Here is a 17,934-nt window from a genome sequence, read left to right as displayed (position 1 = left end):
CATTATTTTGGATCCACTCATTTGGAAGAAGCCATTTATAGCTTTTGCAGTATTTATTTTGATATATCTTAGAATAGGGATCTCCAATCTTAGTAACTTTAAGGTTTGTGGACTTCAACTCCCAGAGTTCCTCAGCCAGCTTTGCTCTTCAAGCCTTGAAGTTACTAAGGTTGGAGACCCCTACCTTAGAAAACCTCTTGGCATTATAATATATGCAATTTAATTACCGTATTTGTTATTTATTTGAATCTGGATCCGTTAATATTACAGTTGTCAGAAGAGCTGGAAGAATCATCTGTAAACCAGTAATGCTTTGTAAGAAGTTGAAGGAAATTGGTGAAATTGATACTATTTACATGATCTTTGGAATGCATGCTTAAATATCCTGACCTATAAACCAATGGAGAGTGGTATTAAATGTAAAATTAATTTCCTATAATCTTAAATGAATGTAGTGCATTTAAAATTTGCTTTGTTTTACGAGATGCCCCAAATCAAATTTAGCAAGGATTGGTTAGTGTTCCTGCTGATGGAGATATAATTTAAGGGTTGGAGCATTTTCCCGTATGATTTGCTCTTATCCTATTATTGTTCTAACAACAATTTTGGATTAATCATGTTAAATACACATATATGCTTCTTTGGCATATTCCAGTATTTAGAATCTAGCAAAAATTATGAATATTTTGGCCATGGAACTTGGTTAAATGAATTTAGATTAAGGAGAAATCCATACAGGCCTTGCAAAAATGGATTGCTATATTTGAATTAATATTTTTTTAAAAGGGGGCAAGGAATATTGTCAAGCAGTATTATCAAAATTATTTGAGTTCTGTTTGACATAATTTTCTGATCTTGTGTATTTCTGTCTTGCTTTATTATTCATTACTATGCTTATGAATTTTAAAATATATTGCTTTTTTAATGCTTGAGTATGCATTTTTTTTGTTGATTAGTTTAGAAAAATAAAACTTATTGCTTCCAGATACAATTCAGATTTCTATTATTTATGAAGTTTACATAGCATAAAGCCTGGTTACTGGAGGACTACCCAACTCCCATAGAATCTATCCAGTGTCAGTTTTGGAAGACAATTTTTTTTTTGGTTCTTAACTGCAACATATTTTAGCTGGGGAAGTTGGGAGGAGGTTGCTGGAGCGATAGAAAGTTAGTCATAACAACATTCTGTATTCAAGGACTTTTCCCTACGTCTGATGGAGACTGCCTGAAGATTGTATCCAGTTGAGTGTGAAGAGTTGATTGGACAATGTGATGAACTTGTGAGTGTGGGGCAGGGCTGTTACCTGGGTGTGGAAAACCTGGAACCTGGAATCAGATTCAGGTTTTCCCAGATGTGCCAACGTGACATCTCTAATAAATTGGAACTTTGAGGAACCTCAAGCCTCAGAGCTTTATTTCGTTCGGGGTGTTCCTTGGAACCCTGACATCCAGCTGATTTGAAACTACAGCAATGGCACACTGCAATTCCTTTTGACTAATAGTCTCCATTGGGATCCCAGAAACACACCTCCTCTGCAGCAGTACGTTTTCTGGAATGAGATCTCTTCCACCTTGAGATCCATGCTGTTGTTTAAAAGGACTAGAAGTCCTGGCTCTTTGCTCAGGACTTTGGCCAGAGAGAGTGAAAACATTTGTCTGATTTAAATTTATTTTTTTTACTGGTTATTGTACTTTTCTTTAGTTACTGTGAGCCACCCAGAGTAGTGTGTGTGCGTGCGCATGTGTAAGCCTGAAGTTTTTTAATAGGAATTATCGATTTCTTTGTAATAATGCTTCATTCTATTGCAGTTCAGAATAACAGGAACTAATAGAGTGTAGCTGATGTTACTTAACCACCATTGCAGCACCAACCAATGGGTTAAATAAAAATTCCTCTCACAATTAGGAGTGTCAGTTATTAGAATAAATGAATAAGATATATGATATATCAGTTTATTTATAAACTGATCTTGAACTTTATTAGTCAAAGGATTTTTGCTTTTGTAAGTGACCTCAAGTATCATTAAGTAAAGTGTATTTATTCAAGGCACTGAATCTATATCCCAAACTCTCACTATGAAATGCTTAGCACATGCTGTATTTGGTAATGTCAGATAAGCGTATACCAGCTTGGAAACATGACTGTACAAATATCTGAAACTAACGAAGTCAGGACAGGATAAGAACACTTTTTCATAGCCAAAACTATTAAGGGATAGAGAAAATTACACAGTTCAGTTTAGAGCAAACCACAGCTTTGTTTTCTCAATAAAGCATCTTTATTTTGTGCATTATACAGAAAGATGAAAACATCCCTCTCCTTTTAAGAAATCACAAACAGTGAATATGAAAGGCTTGGCACTGAGAACACACACATCATAAAAGGCAAGGGAAGGAGGTGACCAGGAAACGCCTGGACTTGAGGGTAAAAAAAGCACCTTGAATGTTTACATTTGCAATGGGTCAACTTAACCATCACTGTAAACTGCAGAGAAAGCATATATTCCTACCACAGGATAAAATCTCTCGGAAGGTATCTAGAAAGCCAGTTTTTCAAAATGCTTGTGTGTAATTAAGGGGAACTTCAAAAGAACTGTCAACAAATAGCATGATACTTAGCAACTGTTTATTGGACTATTGGAAGGATTTTCTTTAATCCAGGGAGGTGAGTAAAGGCTTTTCTTAAAAGGCTATATTAAATAAAAATCTTTCTATAGACCCAGACTTAATAATAACATGTTATATCCCAGGAGCAGTTGCTCTGAATAATCTAATCTCTGTACAACAGAGATGAAACAGCAGAATGGGGAATCGAATGGAAGGATAAAAAGTCATGTGTTTTACTGGCCATGTTAGCTCGTTTAATCGAGCCCTTGATGCAACAGTGGTTAAAACATATAGTAAAAATAACATCACAAACTTTACAACTCTTAATAAAAAATGAAGGTATCTTTCAGTGCCTGAGACCATTCTATTTGATGGCCAATTCAGAAATTCCGCTGTACTTTCAATAAGTCATAGATTTAATCTTAGGTATAAAGGTGATTTTCTGCAAAAGATACTAGTAATGCAAATGATAGCAGATGGCAAAGCTGCATGAGAGAATTAGAACTGCAGGAGCATTCCCAATATTGCAACAGCTAGAACAGCCTTTACTGGAATGACCATTGGAAATAAAGACTCTTGCCCCAAGAAATAGGTTGGACCTGGATATCCATCTCTCAGAAAAGTTAAGAACATCAAAAGATACAGCAATCAAAATTGCTAGCCACCACTCACTTCAAGAAACAAGCAACATATGGTCTGAGGGATGGTATACTGGGGCAGTGCTCTAAGAAGTTGCTTAGGTAGGGCACTTGCTGAGGAACAAATGGCTTACAAAGTGGCAGGGAAATCCGACAGTATCAAGAACTGAGCTGAAGAACTGTGGTTGCCATCAGATCAGGGCTATTTTAGAGCAGAGGATGGGCAGCCTATATCCCACACGTAGCTTTCCATTGCATCCCAAGCTCATGCTGGTGAAATTTGGTAGAACCACCGATTTTCAGTGGCACTTTTTTTTTTAATTTTGTGATGAGTATAGCTGCATAAGGCCTCAGAGAAATTATATGTATCCATTTACATAAAAGCCTCCACCCTCCTCTCCAGTTTAGGCAGAACATGTCAACCCATCTACCCTGGCAATGTCACTGCATCACCAACTATGGATTCTGCAGGTATAGGAGTGGCCATTAAAAAAACACCACACACATTTCATGGCTCTGGTCATGAAATTGTTACCAATCCCTGCATTAGAGGGATTTCTTCCTCCCATATCTTCCCCCTTCTTTTTTTTAAGCTGGTAAGGATTTCCACACAAGGGTGGAGGGAGAAGAGAGACTCTTCATTACTGGCTTAATGTGAAACCAACAATAATTTAAAATGATTAGAAACATCCTGAGCCGTACTGTGGGCAGTACAGAATGTTAAGCTCTAGTTCTTAATAATAATAATAATTTATCTGCCATAGAAAGCCTGCAAAACCAGGCACTAGGACAACACTAATACCCTTCTGAACACAACTGAGTCCACCATTGTTGTCTCCCAGGCAGCAGCACCCCAAAATTACAGTCCAACTCACTATGGATATGCCCTTCTCTGGAAATAACTTCTCCCACAATGGTCAACAAAAGCAGGACGTCCAACCTAGTCAAAGATGCAGCTGTTTGCTTGTCTATTCCAGGAAAAGCAGGAATATGGAAGTAGCAGGTGATGCACAAACAACAAGCGTAACTTGCTCCAGGAAGGGCACTCAGTCCAACAGGTAACTCTGGCTTCTGCAGTGCAGACAAGATGTGCCTATGTAAATTGATTGGCCAACAATGGCTCTGCACAATGGCACGAGATCTTTTCCTTATTTGGAACACTGAGAAATGCTGGTGTGAGTCAGAAGCTGACTGGATCAGGACATAGATTGTGTTCCAGGCCACTTTCTCCAGTGGTGATAGCCTGGATGGATGTGACATGTCCAATACCTTTGGTAACTCCTTCACGAAACAATAGTTTGGCTCCTATCTTCAAATATTCAGGATGTTTAATGAATCTGAAACGAACCACTGCCTTTTCTCCTGTTCGCAATTTATCCTGAACAAAAGGGAAAAGTATGTTAGAATTTTAAAAATTCAATTGCTTATTTTAGGGATCCCAGAAAACCATGGAAAGCAACTTAGCATACACTTGAGTTTCTGAAATTTGCAGTGGGTTTATCTGTGAAAACATCCCTTTGGATAATAACGAAAAGAAGAATCCCCCTTTATTTTGTAATACTCAAGGTTGAATATGTAGTGCTCCCAACTTGTATTTTCCGCAAAACAGCCATTCCATGGGTGGGTTGGATTGAGACAGTGACTGATCCAAAGTCAGTTTCTATATCTAACAAAGGGTTAGAACTCAGGATTTTCTGGTTTCTAGTTCAGCAAGGGGCATCTCAAGGGTAAGGCTTAAAGTCATTGTGACACAAGTGAGAAGACAATCAAGCAAATTTCTATTTAGCGAGAAAAGGGAAACTTACTTTCCCATGGATTTTTTCCACAACTGCTGTTTGCCGTACATTTCCAACATGTGCTGTTACTTGGAATCCTTTCCGGAAAGTTGTGGCATGGAACAGTAGAACTATTTCAGCTTCAAATACTGAACAAATAGTTGGGTTCATCTCTGGGCTGACCATCACCATGCCCTAAATGATAGCAAGATTGGGTAATTGAATTTTCTTGACAATGGTACTCAACTCTTCCAAACTGAAGCACTACAGAGTACAATCTTTCCAGAAATAAATCCTCATTTATTGCCCCAAAAGCCAAAGAAAGAAGGAGAGATAAGAATGTGGATGGTGTTGGAAACATCTAACAGCTGACTAATCCTGCTTAAGAGTTCAATCTAATTATTTCTTTTGTTCTTTTGAAACTCAAGGCAATCACCTTAATGCTATAGTTCCCAGTTTTCCCATCCCTTGAACTTACACCATAAACTGCGAAGAATTTATTTTCTATCGCATTTTGGAATGTCTTCAAAAGCAGACGGTCCAAAGGAACCCAGCAAGCTATTGTAAGGACCTGCCTCAGCTACTTTCCCAAGAAAGTAAAACTCTTGAAACATTTTACATTTCAAAAGGAACTTTTACTGAGAGATTTACTGAGAGATAATGATTACTGAGAAGGCAGGCAGAGTCTGAATTCATGTTAAGCTCAATTTTATGTTATATAATAATAATAATAATAATAATAATAATAATAATAATAATAATAATAATAATAATAATAATAATAATAATAATAATAATTTAATTTGTATACCGCCTTTCTCCTGAAGGACTCAGGGTGGTGCATTTAATGTTAGGCTCAATTTTCCCTTAAATCCCCCACCCCCAATGCCCTGTGTCCATCTGTGCCCTGTGCCCTGTAACCAATAAGCTGCTGCAAAGGTGTTGTGAGAATCTGAGGCTGGATGGTGAGAAGAGGTCCCTTGGGGCACCACGACATTGAAAATCCGGCTAGAACCGGGAGAGAGGGAGTCAGTGCAGATGGTCACTTCTCCCACCTCAATTCCCAAGCAGTTACAGCCAAGGGAAAGCATGCAAACCATTCCACCCACAGTGCCTCCCTGCCTGCTCCAGAATAGCAGCGTTCCGATAGGGAGCTATATTTCCCAATCTCCGTAAGGCAGGATTCTTTCTTTTCAGAAAAGGTACAGAGGAGAAGGTTTGTACAACGGAAGACTCCAGAGAGGGATTAAGGGAGAGCTTACTTTGCGCAGCAGTGAGCGATCAAAGAGTCCCAGAGCTAGAGTGGCAGCCTGCCCAGCTCGAAGAACGCGACACGCTGAACGATTTCGTTGGATACTGCACACTTTCAGTTGAAGGAACTTGCCATCATCTGTTGGACCAACAACCAAATTCTCTCCCTCTTTGCATATCCCACTAGCAAGGGCATAAAATGGAAAAGACCGCACTTAGCCGTCAGGAGGCAAGACAAGCCTTCTTTTGTGTCTAATTGAGGTAATTATCTTGATGCAGGTTCTTTACTCTTAAAATATGAAAAATACCAAAGAGAACATTTGGATCTGATATTCCAGAGAATAAATATTTATGCTTTGTGCACAAAGAACATAGGACTCCTTTAAGGAATACTTTTTTTTTTTTTTATTGGAGTGCAGTTTTATGTTCCTTGACTCATTCAGTAAGATATACACTTTTACCTACATTTACTTATAACAAGAACAGGAGAATAAATGCTACTTCCTGGTCCTTCTTCTGGATCTAAGAAGTCTTTGAAACCATTCCCTACCCATCCCGGCTTTTCCTTATAGATTCCATATGTACCAACCTTGATAATGTTCCTCCAACAACTGTGCCTACCTCTGGCACAGTGTAAATTTCATCCACCTGTAGCAGAGAAAGAATGGAAGTTTCAGATATTTTGCGCTGGACTATAGTATTTCAAAGCAAGCATTAACAATTTGACCTTTTTATTGTCAGACATAACAATACAAGTTCTTGTATAGGAATTCTAAGCCTATCCTTTAATGTTGTCTTCCTTATACCAGTTATAAGCCTCAAGCATCCCAGTTCTCAATGAACCAATTATATTCTGGAAACATTTCCTGGATGCAACTCATAAAAGAAATAACCTGGGAGTCAATTCAGTGATTGGTAGGACATTAACAATGAGATTAAATGAAGAATGATAAAGACAAATAAAGGAGGAGGAAGAACTACGGTGGAACAGTGGTTAGAATGCAGTATTGCAGGCTGACTCTGCTCACTGCCAGGAGTTCGATCCTTACCAGCTGATGGTTAACTTGGCCTTCCATCCTTCCGAGGTAGGTAAAATGAGGACTCTTGGCGACAATATGCTGACATTGTAAAGCATTTCAAGAGTGCTGTAAATAAGCCTAAGCACTATTGCTAAATAATAATAGCGTTAATTTATCTCTAAATCAGAAAGTAATTACAATTGCTTGGTTTTATCATCCTCCCAACTCTAAATCCATGGAGCAGAGAATAAATACCCTGCCTTCGCATACTACAGCTGGAGACTCTCAACTGAGAAGAGACTATTGTGTACCTGGAATTCAGTGAGCTGTTGCATCAGCTCTTCCTGTTCTTTGCTGTTTGTCAGAGGAGGAAGGATATTGAGAAATACTCTCAGGAGATCCAGGTTCTCTCCAGAAACACTGGACAAGGTGAAGATGGGAGTGATACTGCAAACAAATGAGTGAAAGAAGCTGGTGATCCATGACGTTGTGCATCTCTATTAGTACTGAATACAATAGGAATGAGATTGGCTTCCACATGTCTAAGTGGAATGTGTAAATAATTAAGGAACAACAATTTCTGTAACCTATAGTTTTTACAGAATCAAAACTTGGTACAGGATAGTCCTTGACTTATAACTGGTCACGTAATGACCAGTTAAGGTGGACTTCAAAAAGGTTGATTGCTATCTGTCCTCGAAGTTACAACAGCTGCACCACCAGTGTTTGCATTTCAGGTGTTTGGCAACGGGCTTGCATTTTTGACTGACTGCAGGATCTTGCTTTTTTACAGTCTTTTACAATTTTCCAGCAAACCTACTCATTGGATAAGCTGGATTCAGACTTACGACCATGTAACTCACTTAACAGCCATCATAGAAATGGTCATAAAATTGAATCCAGTCAGGTGGTGACTCAACTTATGACCGCAATGACTTAAAATTCCAGGCTCAGTTGTGATCATTAAGTCAAGGACTACCTGTAGGCCAAAATTGTTCCAATCTTAAGTATGCAGTGTAGCTGCAGATCTGCTGATGATCAAAGGCATTTGAAGCATCCAATGTTTTCTCAAAACAATGAAGCAAGTCTTGAGACAGTGTGACAGAAGCTCATTTTCTTTCATACTTGTGTGTAATATCACAATATAAAGGGAGTGGAGCTTGCATCACAATGACAGAACACTTGTTTCATCACCTGTTCTCCTCCAGTTCCATAAGTCACTTCTGCAGACTATCCGTTTATTATGTGTAAGCTATCCTGCAATATAAAAATCATCACCAAGAGTAAATACTATACAATCAAAACAGCCCAACGCAGAGAGTGAAGACATAAAACCAAAGAATATAATCACTTGAACTTTGCTTATTGTTCTTTGATATAAACCACTACCACCAGCTCCACAAATCTGACTCATTCACACCTTTCTTGCTAAATGCGTCATTTTGAAAGTGTGTTAATTTTAAACTGCCTACTCGCTAATCGTTTTCCTTCCCTCCCATTCAAACGGCCCGTGATTCATACTTGGGGGATTGTGCAAATTGCTGCGCTGCTGTAACTGCATCATCATCAGATGTTACGAGCAATGGAAGTTTGTTGCAGCCAGGCTGCTTCAGAATCCGCTCCAGCTGTTTCACTGTTCGCTCCACAGTGGCTTTTGAGCACAAGTCCACTTTGCTAATGACAATGAAGAAAGGCACCTTAAGGGCCATCGCCAAGCCGAGATGCTCCCGTGTCGTACCAGCTGTAAGAAATAGAAGATAGAGAAAATCAAATGAAAAAAGTAGGACTTCAGTGCAGCTAAAACACACAACTCAATGCCATTTGTTTGAAACTAATGTTACTGTGGATGAGTCTTGTTTTAAACTACTGCAGGGCTATAAAACTCCTGGCCCGCAGGCCAGATACATCATGTGCTGGTCACACCATGCCCGTTTTAGCGAAGGGGAAAAAAGCCCCAATACGTCACCTGACGCTGCCATGATGACGTGAGTTTGACACCCCTGAACTACTGCTACCCACTGGTTAACTAAAGGCATTATGTCACCCTACTGAAACTCCAAGGAGAAATTCGACTATCCACTTACCAATTCCAGTATTGGCACTCACCACCAGCATTGCAAAATCTGGACAATAACTCGTAAGCCCAAAAATGGTGGTTTTTAAATATTTGTGATGGCCAGCTAAATCAATGAAGGTAATCATTTTGGAAGAACTCTCACAGATTTCTTCAGCTGTCCGTGAATCACTATAGTTCACCACCTAAAAGGCAGAAAATGCAGGTAACTGAGCTCTTATATAAGGCCAAATAAAAATTCATACCCAGAGCTATAAAATGATAAACTCGGCGTACAAATACTCGTACCTCTCCCTTACTGTTGAAACCAAGAATTTCAAAGCTAATACTAGATGTTCTTCCTGACTGGATTTCATGCAAGTGCCGGAAAAGATTGAGTCGAGCTCGGCCTCGCCCATTATCCAGTTCTCCTTGCGTCAAGACGCCTAATAAGGTTGATTTGCCTGAATCCACATTTCCAAGCACAGCCACCCGCAGATCTAGAAACTTAAAAAGAAAATTGAGGAGTTATGTTAAATTGTTCAAAAGATGAACTGATAAGTGCAAGTGAGGCTTGACTACCTTGCAGATTAATGCATTAAGATACCAAAATTCACAGTTTGTATAATTCTGAGGTATTTACAATAATTAACTCCCAAGCATTTGGAATTTGTTACTTTGCATTATAAAATATGCACAAGAAACTGGGTTTCAAAGTTTAACGTTTTCTATCAAGTCATTCCTATCCATTATAGCTCTTCAAAGTCTCAGCAACTGTAGCAATCTAGAATGAAATATCTTGAGTTTTTCTCTCGTGAAGTTTAAATCAGGTTGATTTTTACCTGTTGATTATCTGGGACCTTTCGGACAAGAACTTCTGTTATCTTCCTGGGAATGTCACTGTCATAATCCACTTCTCTTTCTCGAAGCACAGTGATGTCAGCTCCCACTCTGCAAAGGGCAAAACAGAACACTGTTGGGGGTTAGTGAATCATCTGCAATCCTCAGTAGGACAAATATCTGGTTATCTTATAATGCTGCTCAGAAAAGCCTCTCACAATTAAGCAATACTGAGGAAAATGTATTTTCCAAATGATCTGATTTCTATCCACATGAATGTGCATCTTTGCCAGTTTTGGAAGGTGCCATTCCCCTGAAATATATTTGCACAGATGTCAAACTGTTTCCTCATTTTAAGGTCTGTAATAATTTGAGTTTATCTAGATCACCAGAAATGACAAATGTTCTTCTAATAACATGTTGCCCATACCAGGACAGGGAGAGATAAAACTTTACCTAAATGAGGCTGAAGGGGGGCGGGGGGTGGGTGGAGGGAATTACAGCTATAGTAAAGCTACATAACTGTCATTAATACTAATCTAATTAAGGCAAGTGCTAATTGTATTTCTGTGTTCACTAGAATGGAATGGATCTCTTTCCAACATGAGAAGCACCCACTCCCAAATAAATGAATGGGCACCCTCCAGCCCTAACCCTCCTCTTTTGACACTCAGAACACCCATGGTCATGATTATTGATAACATAACTTCCTGCCATCTGGCAGGAGAAACTCATGAAAACTACAGAGACGATTGCCTACAATTGACAATCTTTGTCAAAAAATTGCCAAACCTTCCTGCCAAACTCTGCCCTATCTATATATCTATAGTGACCCCATTCATTTACACTTCTCCCCCCCCCTCAAATATGAAATATGGCCTTTGCCCATCCAAAGGTTGCCCAATCCAGTGGTGGGATTCAATTTTTTTTTACTACCGGTTCTGTGCGTGTGGCTTGGTGGGCATGGCTTGGTGGGCGTGGCAGGAGAAGAATACTGTAAAATCACCATTGTCACTCCACTCCAGGGGAAGGATACTGTAAAATCTCCATTCCCTCCTGAACAGCAGGGACTCAGGAGGCAGAGAATAGATGGGGGCGGGGCCAGTCAGAGGTGGTATTTACCGGTTCTCTGAACTACTCCAACCGGTTCTCCAGAACTGGTCAGAACCTGCTGAATACCACCTCTGGCCCAATTCCACTTCAATGTAATGGCCCTCAATAAAATATGCATAGCCACAAACAAACTTTTTACAACTGAAACAATTAGTAGGTACTGTACCCACGTGACGGTACTCTGAGAAAAATTTCTTGCTGAAACATCTCCTCTGTTGGCTATTAGCTCAATTTCCAATATTAAGACTACCTAAGACAGCAAAATAACAGAGCACACCATTGGCTAACTCTGGCCAAGAAGCAGGACAGATGCACATACTTCTCGGCCATCCGCCGTAGTGTTTTAAGAGAGGCGTGCATTTCTTCTTCAGACAGTCCAACAAGCAGCCCGTTGTCCTCTACACCAATCTGGTACACAGCCTCACCACGGCCTTCTTGTAGTCGCCACTTCATTTGCGTTACTAGATGTTCAAAGCGGTACTGAGATGGATTAACTAACTTCAGCTGTCCAAAGAAAGAAGTAATTATAATCAGCATCTAAAGAGGTCTGATGGGGCTGAACATTTTTTTCAGTATTTTCTGCACAATACTCTTAACATTTGTTAAGCCCCATGAAATTAAGCAAAGAAAGTTCAGTGGGCAAGAAGACTAACAATTATTCAAAGGCACTCTGAGATAATTGAATAAAAAGTTTTTTTTTAATAAATTTAATAATACCTAAGTTCAGTATTCAAGTGTGAAATAGCCAACACATCTATAAATAATGTTTTATCAAAAATCATTTTTATTTTTCTGTTATTTATCTCTCTCTCTTCCTAGACATGGAACTTACAGAACCACTTGGCTTAGAACTCTTAAATGGCTTGCATGAGAGACTCACCTTGTATTCTATGTTCCCATCTTCTGCCTATACATAAAAAGAAGAGCTCTTAAATTAATGGATAATGTGGTGTTCAACAATTTTATATGCAAAATCTGACATCTCTTTTGACAACTAAATATACAGTAGTTGCTAGACAGCAATGACAGGTTAGTTTAAATTATAGTAGTTAAATCAAGTCACTTAACATTATGGTTCTTTCATCTTTATATATAAGATCAAGTTGCATTGATTTTATTTATTCAGTTCAAACATAATTAACAAGACAATATTTAATCTTTAAAAAAACAAAAATACAAAATACAAACTAAGAAAGAAAAGAAAAATGTAAGAAAATTTATAAGAAGATATTCATATTTTGTACTTATTCATTGTGACTGGTGAATGAGTTCATTACTACCTGACCAATGCAAAATATTGTTCAAAGACCTCACAAACTCTCTGCCATAGTATTACAGTGTTACATTCTTTGATTATTATTCTTTGATTATTAAAAAAATACTTTTTCCAAAACAGATTAAATAATACATTACCAAAAACCATTCTTTGATATTTCTCAATATAATTCCCTTAGCCACTCCCAGGCATGAAAATTATTATGTATCACACAGCACAGTTCAAAGTACCATTTGATTTACCTGCATCTAAAGTAGATGTAAGTACCATTTGATTTACCTGCATCTTGTGCATTTATGCCACAAGAATTCAATAAGGATTTTAATAAAATGTTTCTATCAACTGTAAAAAGTCAAATCATGCAGAAAGTTTCAGAAATCATTATCTCATAAATGATAGATAAGTTTTAAATTGACTCCTGACTCTCACTCTGTTTTCATGAATCTCTTTAAAATACCTTTTGGCTTCCTGTTCTGGTATCATTCACTAGACATTGTCTTTAGCAATAAAGTAAAAGGCGGTGGTACAGTAGCTACTTCTGCTGACTGCCGGCTGCCAGCAATTTGGCAGTTTGAATCTCACCAGGCTCAAGGTTGATTCAACTTTCATCCTTCCGAGGCTGGTAAAATGAGGACCCAGATTGTTGGGGGCAATATGCTGACTCTGTAAACCTTAAACTGTAAATTGCTTATAGAGGGCTGTAAAGCACTGTGAAGCAGGTATATATGTCTAAGTGCTATTGCTAAATACCGTAATTGACATGTTTGTACATTGGTTTTGTTGAATATTGGTTTTTACATCTTGTCTATGGGTTATGTTCTTTGGTTTTTTTTATATATATATATTTTCTGCGATTGCAGAAAATACGATGATTGCAGAAAATACGACTTCAGCAACCGAGTGGTCAACGCCTAGAATGCTCTACCCGACACCGTTGTTACATCCTCAAACCCTCACAGCTTCAACCTTAAACTGTCTACCGTGGACCTCACCCCATTCCTAAGAGTTCCATAAAGTGGGCATGCATAAGCGTACCAGCGTGCCTACCGTCCTTGTCCTACTGTCCCTATTTTTTGTATTCATTTCTTTCGTTCATATCCATGTTTATATTTATACCTGATATCTTGTACATGTTTGACAAACTAATAAATAAAATGAAAATATTGCTTTATGATTTTTTTAATATGTTTTAGTACTATATTTTGCTTTTTGTATTGCTTTTAATTGTTGTAAACTGCTCAGAATTCATGCATTTCTGATGGGCAACTAAATAAATAAAAAACCTAATCTGTTTCGGGCTTTAAACTCACATTAACAATTGTACTAAAAAGTCTGGATTAGTAATTGATAAATGTTTTATTAAATATTACTGAAGAACATCATAAATAGGAAAATTGGAGAACTGATGAGAGATGAACAATTCTACACTTTGTTCATCACTAATCACATTTTTGCACTAACATACTTTATTTGGGCCCTGTCTCAAAGGTGTTCTGCTATACATTGTCAAACAACTCTAGCAAATAACTAATGTTCCTCATGACCTGAGTTAAGTGAGAAAGTAATAGTGTGCCCTATGTCATGGCAGATCTAAGGAACAATAGTTCTTCTAAACTTCCTTAATAAGTTATACTGATATTTTTCCAGAAGATATTTCTATCTGGTTGTAATAGTGAACACATAAGATTATTCATAAAACTCATAGGAAGAAAGTCTATAATCTTTCTCTAAAAACAGGTATGTGACATTGATTCATATCCTGCAGGTCTTGAATCAGGAGAGGAATTCAAAGCAAAGCATTATAAATCAGGTTAACAATAACATAAAATGTATCTACTCAAGTTTAATTTCTTCCTTAAAATAATTAACCATTTTAGATCCAAGATCATCTTCTCTTTAGCAAGCTTTCCTTCCTATATCTAAAGTTACTTATAGTAGTCTACTGTTTTCAAGCTCAAGGCCTAACCATGGTGTAAAAGGGCTGGTGACAGGAAATACTGTATTTAGCAAAGAATATCCTGCAATTAGACATCCCCACTTTGTAGATTAGACTAAATACATAATTTATTTAAACAGCACAGGTTTATTAATAGGGCATTATTCTGCAATGTATATAAACACACATATCCAAATTCGTGGAAGTTAAGAAATTATGCCTACAATACAAATTAGCAATGTTGAAGGAGCACTAATTATCCACTGGGTTGCTGTGGAAGTGAGGAAGGAGAAACAGGTTCGGGCATGCCCAGCAATACTTCATGCTGTTAACTGAGGACAGAAAAATATTACTGTAACACTGGAAACTCAGGGATAGTGAAAGAATAATCCTTATCTTGGTACTTGGAAGAATTCAGTGTTGTAAAACATGAGGCAAAAAATTGAATAAAAGCATTTTCTTGTTTTAGATCACATAGAAAGTATAATGCTGGTGTAATTGCAGGCAAATCACCAAGAGAAATAGGAATAAAAAATGAAATCACTGCTATAAAAGAATTCACACTAAACATTCATATCCACCTAAACTGTATATAAATATCAAAAAGCAGGCTTAGCAGAATGGGCCTGGGATTATATTGGATTTGTGATTATATGAACTTTATTCAGCCTTTCATTAAATTCCATTTTCTACTTTCATATACTAATGCATAGTTTGCTAATCTGACTTTTTATATGGTTGAAGCCAAATGTCTGCAGTAAAATATTTTTTAAAAGACTACTTAAATTTAAAAATTAAAAGCATCCTCATTTAAGACCCTGTTCAAAATATGTGGGGTTAAAGATCTTTAAAACCTGGGAAAGAGCCATCTGTTTGATTTGATAGCCCCAATTTGCCACCAAGGAGTCAAGGAAAACCATAGGTAAAGAATTGCAAATTAACTCAATGAAAGAAGTAATACCAGCACTTTTTATCTCAGTCAGAAACATATTCTGAGATCTTAAATTTGTCTGTATATCATAGAATCTTAGACTGCAGGGAAACACACACCTTATAACTTTTCTAGACATTCATATGCACACATGCCCAAATCTTATATAAAGAAATTCATAAAATCTTCTCCACACTGATTACTATAATTTATTATAGTCTGCAGATGTAGAGAGATGTCCGTGCATTGTTTTCTAGTGAATCAGTCTATTGAACCATGTAGTTTGATATCAGCTACACCTGTCTTTACCATTAACAGAGGGCTGGTTTTGAGGGTGAGAGTGGACTAGAAAATTAGGATAAGGAATCCCACTAACTCAGTGGTCACCAACCAGTGGTCCATGGACCACTGGTGATCCACGAGAAAATTTTGGTGGTCCGTAGAAAAATTATTTGCATTTTTATATTGCACTAAATACTATTCATCTTTTTAAAAAAATCATATTAGTGGTCCACGGTATTTAAAATTATGAATTTAGTGGTCCCTGAGGTCCGAAAGGTTGGTGACCCCTGCACTAACTAATGAAGTTCAGAGCCAAAGATTTACAAATATATACGCTAGTAATCTTAACTGAAATAATCTTAGAACTTCAATTTCGAAGGTTCTTAATTCCTTAGGCATATCAAGAAACAAGCACCAATGTGATTTAAATGCAATTTCAGTGAATCGGCATCAGCAAAAGGAGAAAGGAAGAAGTCCCTTTCGGGGAAACAAAACCTGGAATCAACTTTTTGCTTTCCCTATATTGAAAAAAAATCACGGTCCCCAAACTTATCCTTCTCCCTCAAAAGCGAAGCCAAGCTCCAAGTGCCTGCGCTATGGAGCGAAGTCGGCGGCGGAGCCGTCAAGAGGGAAGAGTTCTAATCCACGTCAGTCAAAGGACCACCGAAGAGGGGGCAGCGAAAAGACAAAACACAAAACTCGGCGGTGCGTTAACCACAACAGCACTACACCCCCACCCCCACCCACCCCCAAGAGGCTGTCTTCTTGGGATACGTCGTTTCTTCCTCTAAAACAGCTCTTTATTTTGCTAGCTTTGCTGGCTGGGGGATTCTGGGAGTTGAAGTCCGCCAGGCTTAAAGTGACCAAGGTTGGAGACCCCTGCTTTAAAACCCAAACCAGCTCTTTATTTTGCTACCAACCCCCTTTAGCGCTGGCAGCTGCGGTCCCATTGACTTCCAACGATCAGCATCGGAAGCCTGGCGCCCTCCGCTTGGCGCTTCAAAAAAAGCTCCTTGCCCACCCAACCTCGGCAGGGTGCCTCGCTCACCTCCGGAGGCAGGTAGGGCGGGTTGTTGGCCTTGCCACCTCGGTATCTCCCGTTCTTCTTCCTCCCCTTGGAAGAACCGCCGCCGCCGCCGCCTCCGCCGCGGCCTCGCAGGGCGCCCCCATTGCTGCCGCCGCCCCCGACGGGCCGGCAGCAACCCCCGAACAGCTCGGACACCCGCGAGTCCATCCTGGGACCAGCCGGCAGGACCGCCGCCGCGGATGCCTCTCAGCCCGGGACTGGGCTTTTGACGGCTTACCCTCCACTCTGGCGCTTGGCGTCAGAAAGAAGCGCAGGGTACCACGGGAAACAGGGCCGCAAGCGGCAACACAATCGGACTACAACTTCCAGCGTCCTCTTTCCCGTGGAAGGCAGGCGCTTTTCGGACAATTGCGGAGGCGAATAGTTTTACTGGTGCCAGAGCCTTCTCGGATCGTTTTGCACAAAAGAGAGCAGAGCTCGTTTGCGCGATAGCCAAGCCTGGTAGCGTTGCAAATTGCATTAAAAGGCATAAGCTTTCGTGCCACTAGGCTATTCTATTGTTGTTTTGCTTCCAATTATTTCAGTTCTGTGAACAGAACGCAGGACTTGCAACATCCAGCAATCTCCGGGGCTATTAAATTTAGGATTTTATTTTTTTTGTAGCGCCTCGAATAAAAAAACATCCCACTAAAATAACTTCTGTCTGCTTCAGCTTTATTGCTGTATGCTTTACAGCAGGAGCAGCATCCTAAGATATGCTTCAACTCTAAGAAATGTGTGATTTATTATACTAATAAAGCCATTTTCCAGACAGAATTAGGTCACAATTTCAGTTAAAACTGTTTTGTGTTGTATCCTAAAAATGCAATATTTGTTTCCTTAATTTTAATCCTGAATTCGTTTTTTTAAAAAAATACTAATTCTCACGAGAAAGATAGAAGAAAATGTTATGTTTTAAATTGCAGGCATATTCATACTCACCTGTAAATTCACAACTTACATCAACTATATATGTTGAATTATTAGAGTGGGTCAGTTATCACACATTTCAAATGACTAGTTTTATGAATCATTTTGTTTGACTGATTCTTATTAATGTATCTTCAACCATCACAAAAGCAGTGTCTTTCAACAAATATGTAATTTCACAGAATTTAAATAGTGGTGGGGGGGGGAACCATTAATT

At 38.7% G+C, this 17,934-nt stretch overlaps 1 protein-coding gene across 1 annotated transcript; it reads right to left on the bottom strand.

Moving 5' to 3' along the window:
* Positions 1–2,243: 2,243 nt before the first annotated feature.
* Positions 2,244–17,322, bottom strand: GTPBP2 (GTP binding protein 2). The gene is made up of 12 exons (XM_058162918.1): positions 16,770–17,322; positions 12,177–12,203; positions 11,616–11,800; positions 10,186–10,294; positions 9,653–9,850; positions 9,375–9,549; positions 8,812–9,031; positions 7,602–7,737; positions 6,861–6,919; positions 6,283–6,454; positions 5,051–5,215; positions 2,244–4,623 (listed from the first exon to the last, which is right to left on the bottom strand). The coding sequence occupies exons 1-12, from the start codon at positions 16,953–16,955 to the stop codon at positions 4,426–4,428; spliced, it is 1,830 nt and encodes a 609-aa protein (XP_058018901.1). The 5' UTR covers positions 16,956–17,322; the 3' UTR covers positions 2,244–4,425.
* Between the last annotated feature and the right edge of the window lie 612 nt (positions 17,323–17,934).

Source organism: Ahaetulla prasina, chromosome 1 (assembly GCF_028640845.1).
Source record: "Ahaetulla prasina isolate Xishuangbanna chromosome 1, ASM2864084v1, whole genome shotgun sequence".
Taxonomy (NCBI): domain Eukaryota; kingdom Metazoa; phylum Chordata; class Lepidosauria; order Squamata; family Colubridae; genus Ahaetulla; species Ahaetulla prasina.
The sequence above is the reverse complement of the archived record's forward strand: the minus strand, read 5'-3'. Positions and strand labels throughout refer to the sequence as shown.

Coding starts and splice junctions, on each gene's coding strand:
- GTPBP2 (XM_058162918.1), bottom strand. CDS start 16,955: ATGGACTCGCGGGTGTCCGAGCTGTTCGGGGGTTGCTGCCGGCCCGTC. Junction 12,204..16,769: donor CGCCCTACCTGCCTCCGGAG/GTGAGCGAGGCA, acceptor TTTTATGTATAG/GCAGAAGATGGGAACATAGA. Junction 9,550..9,652: donor GTTTCAACAGTAAGGGAGAG/GTACGAGTATTT, acceptor TCTGCCTTTTAG/GTGGTGAACTATAGTGATTC.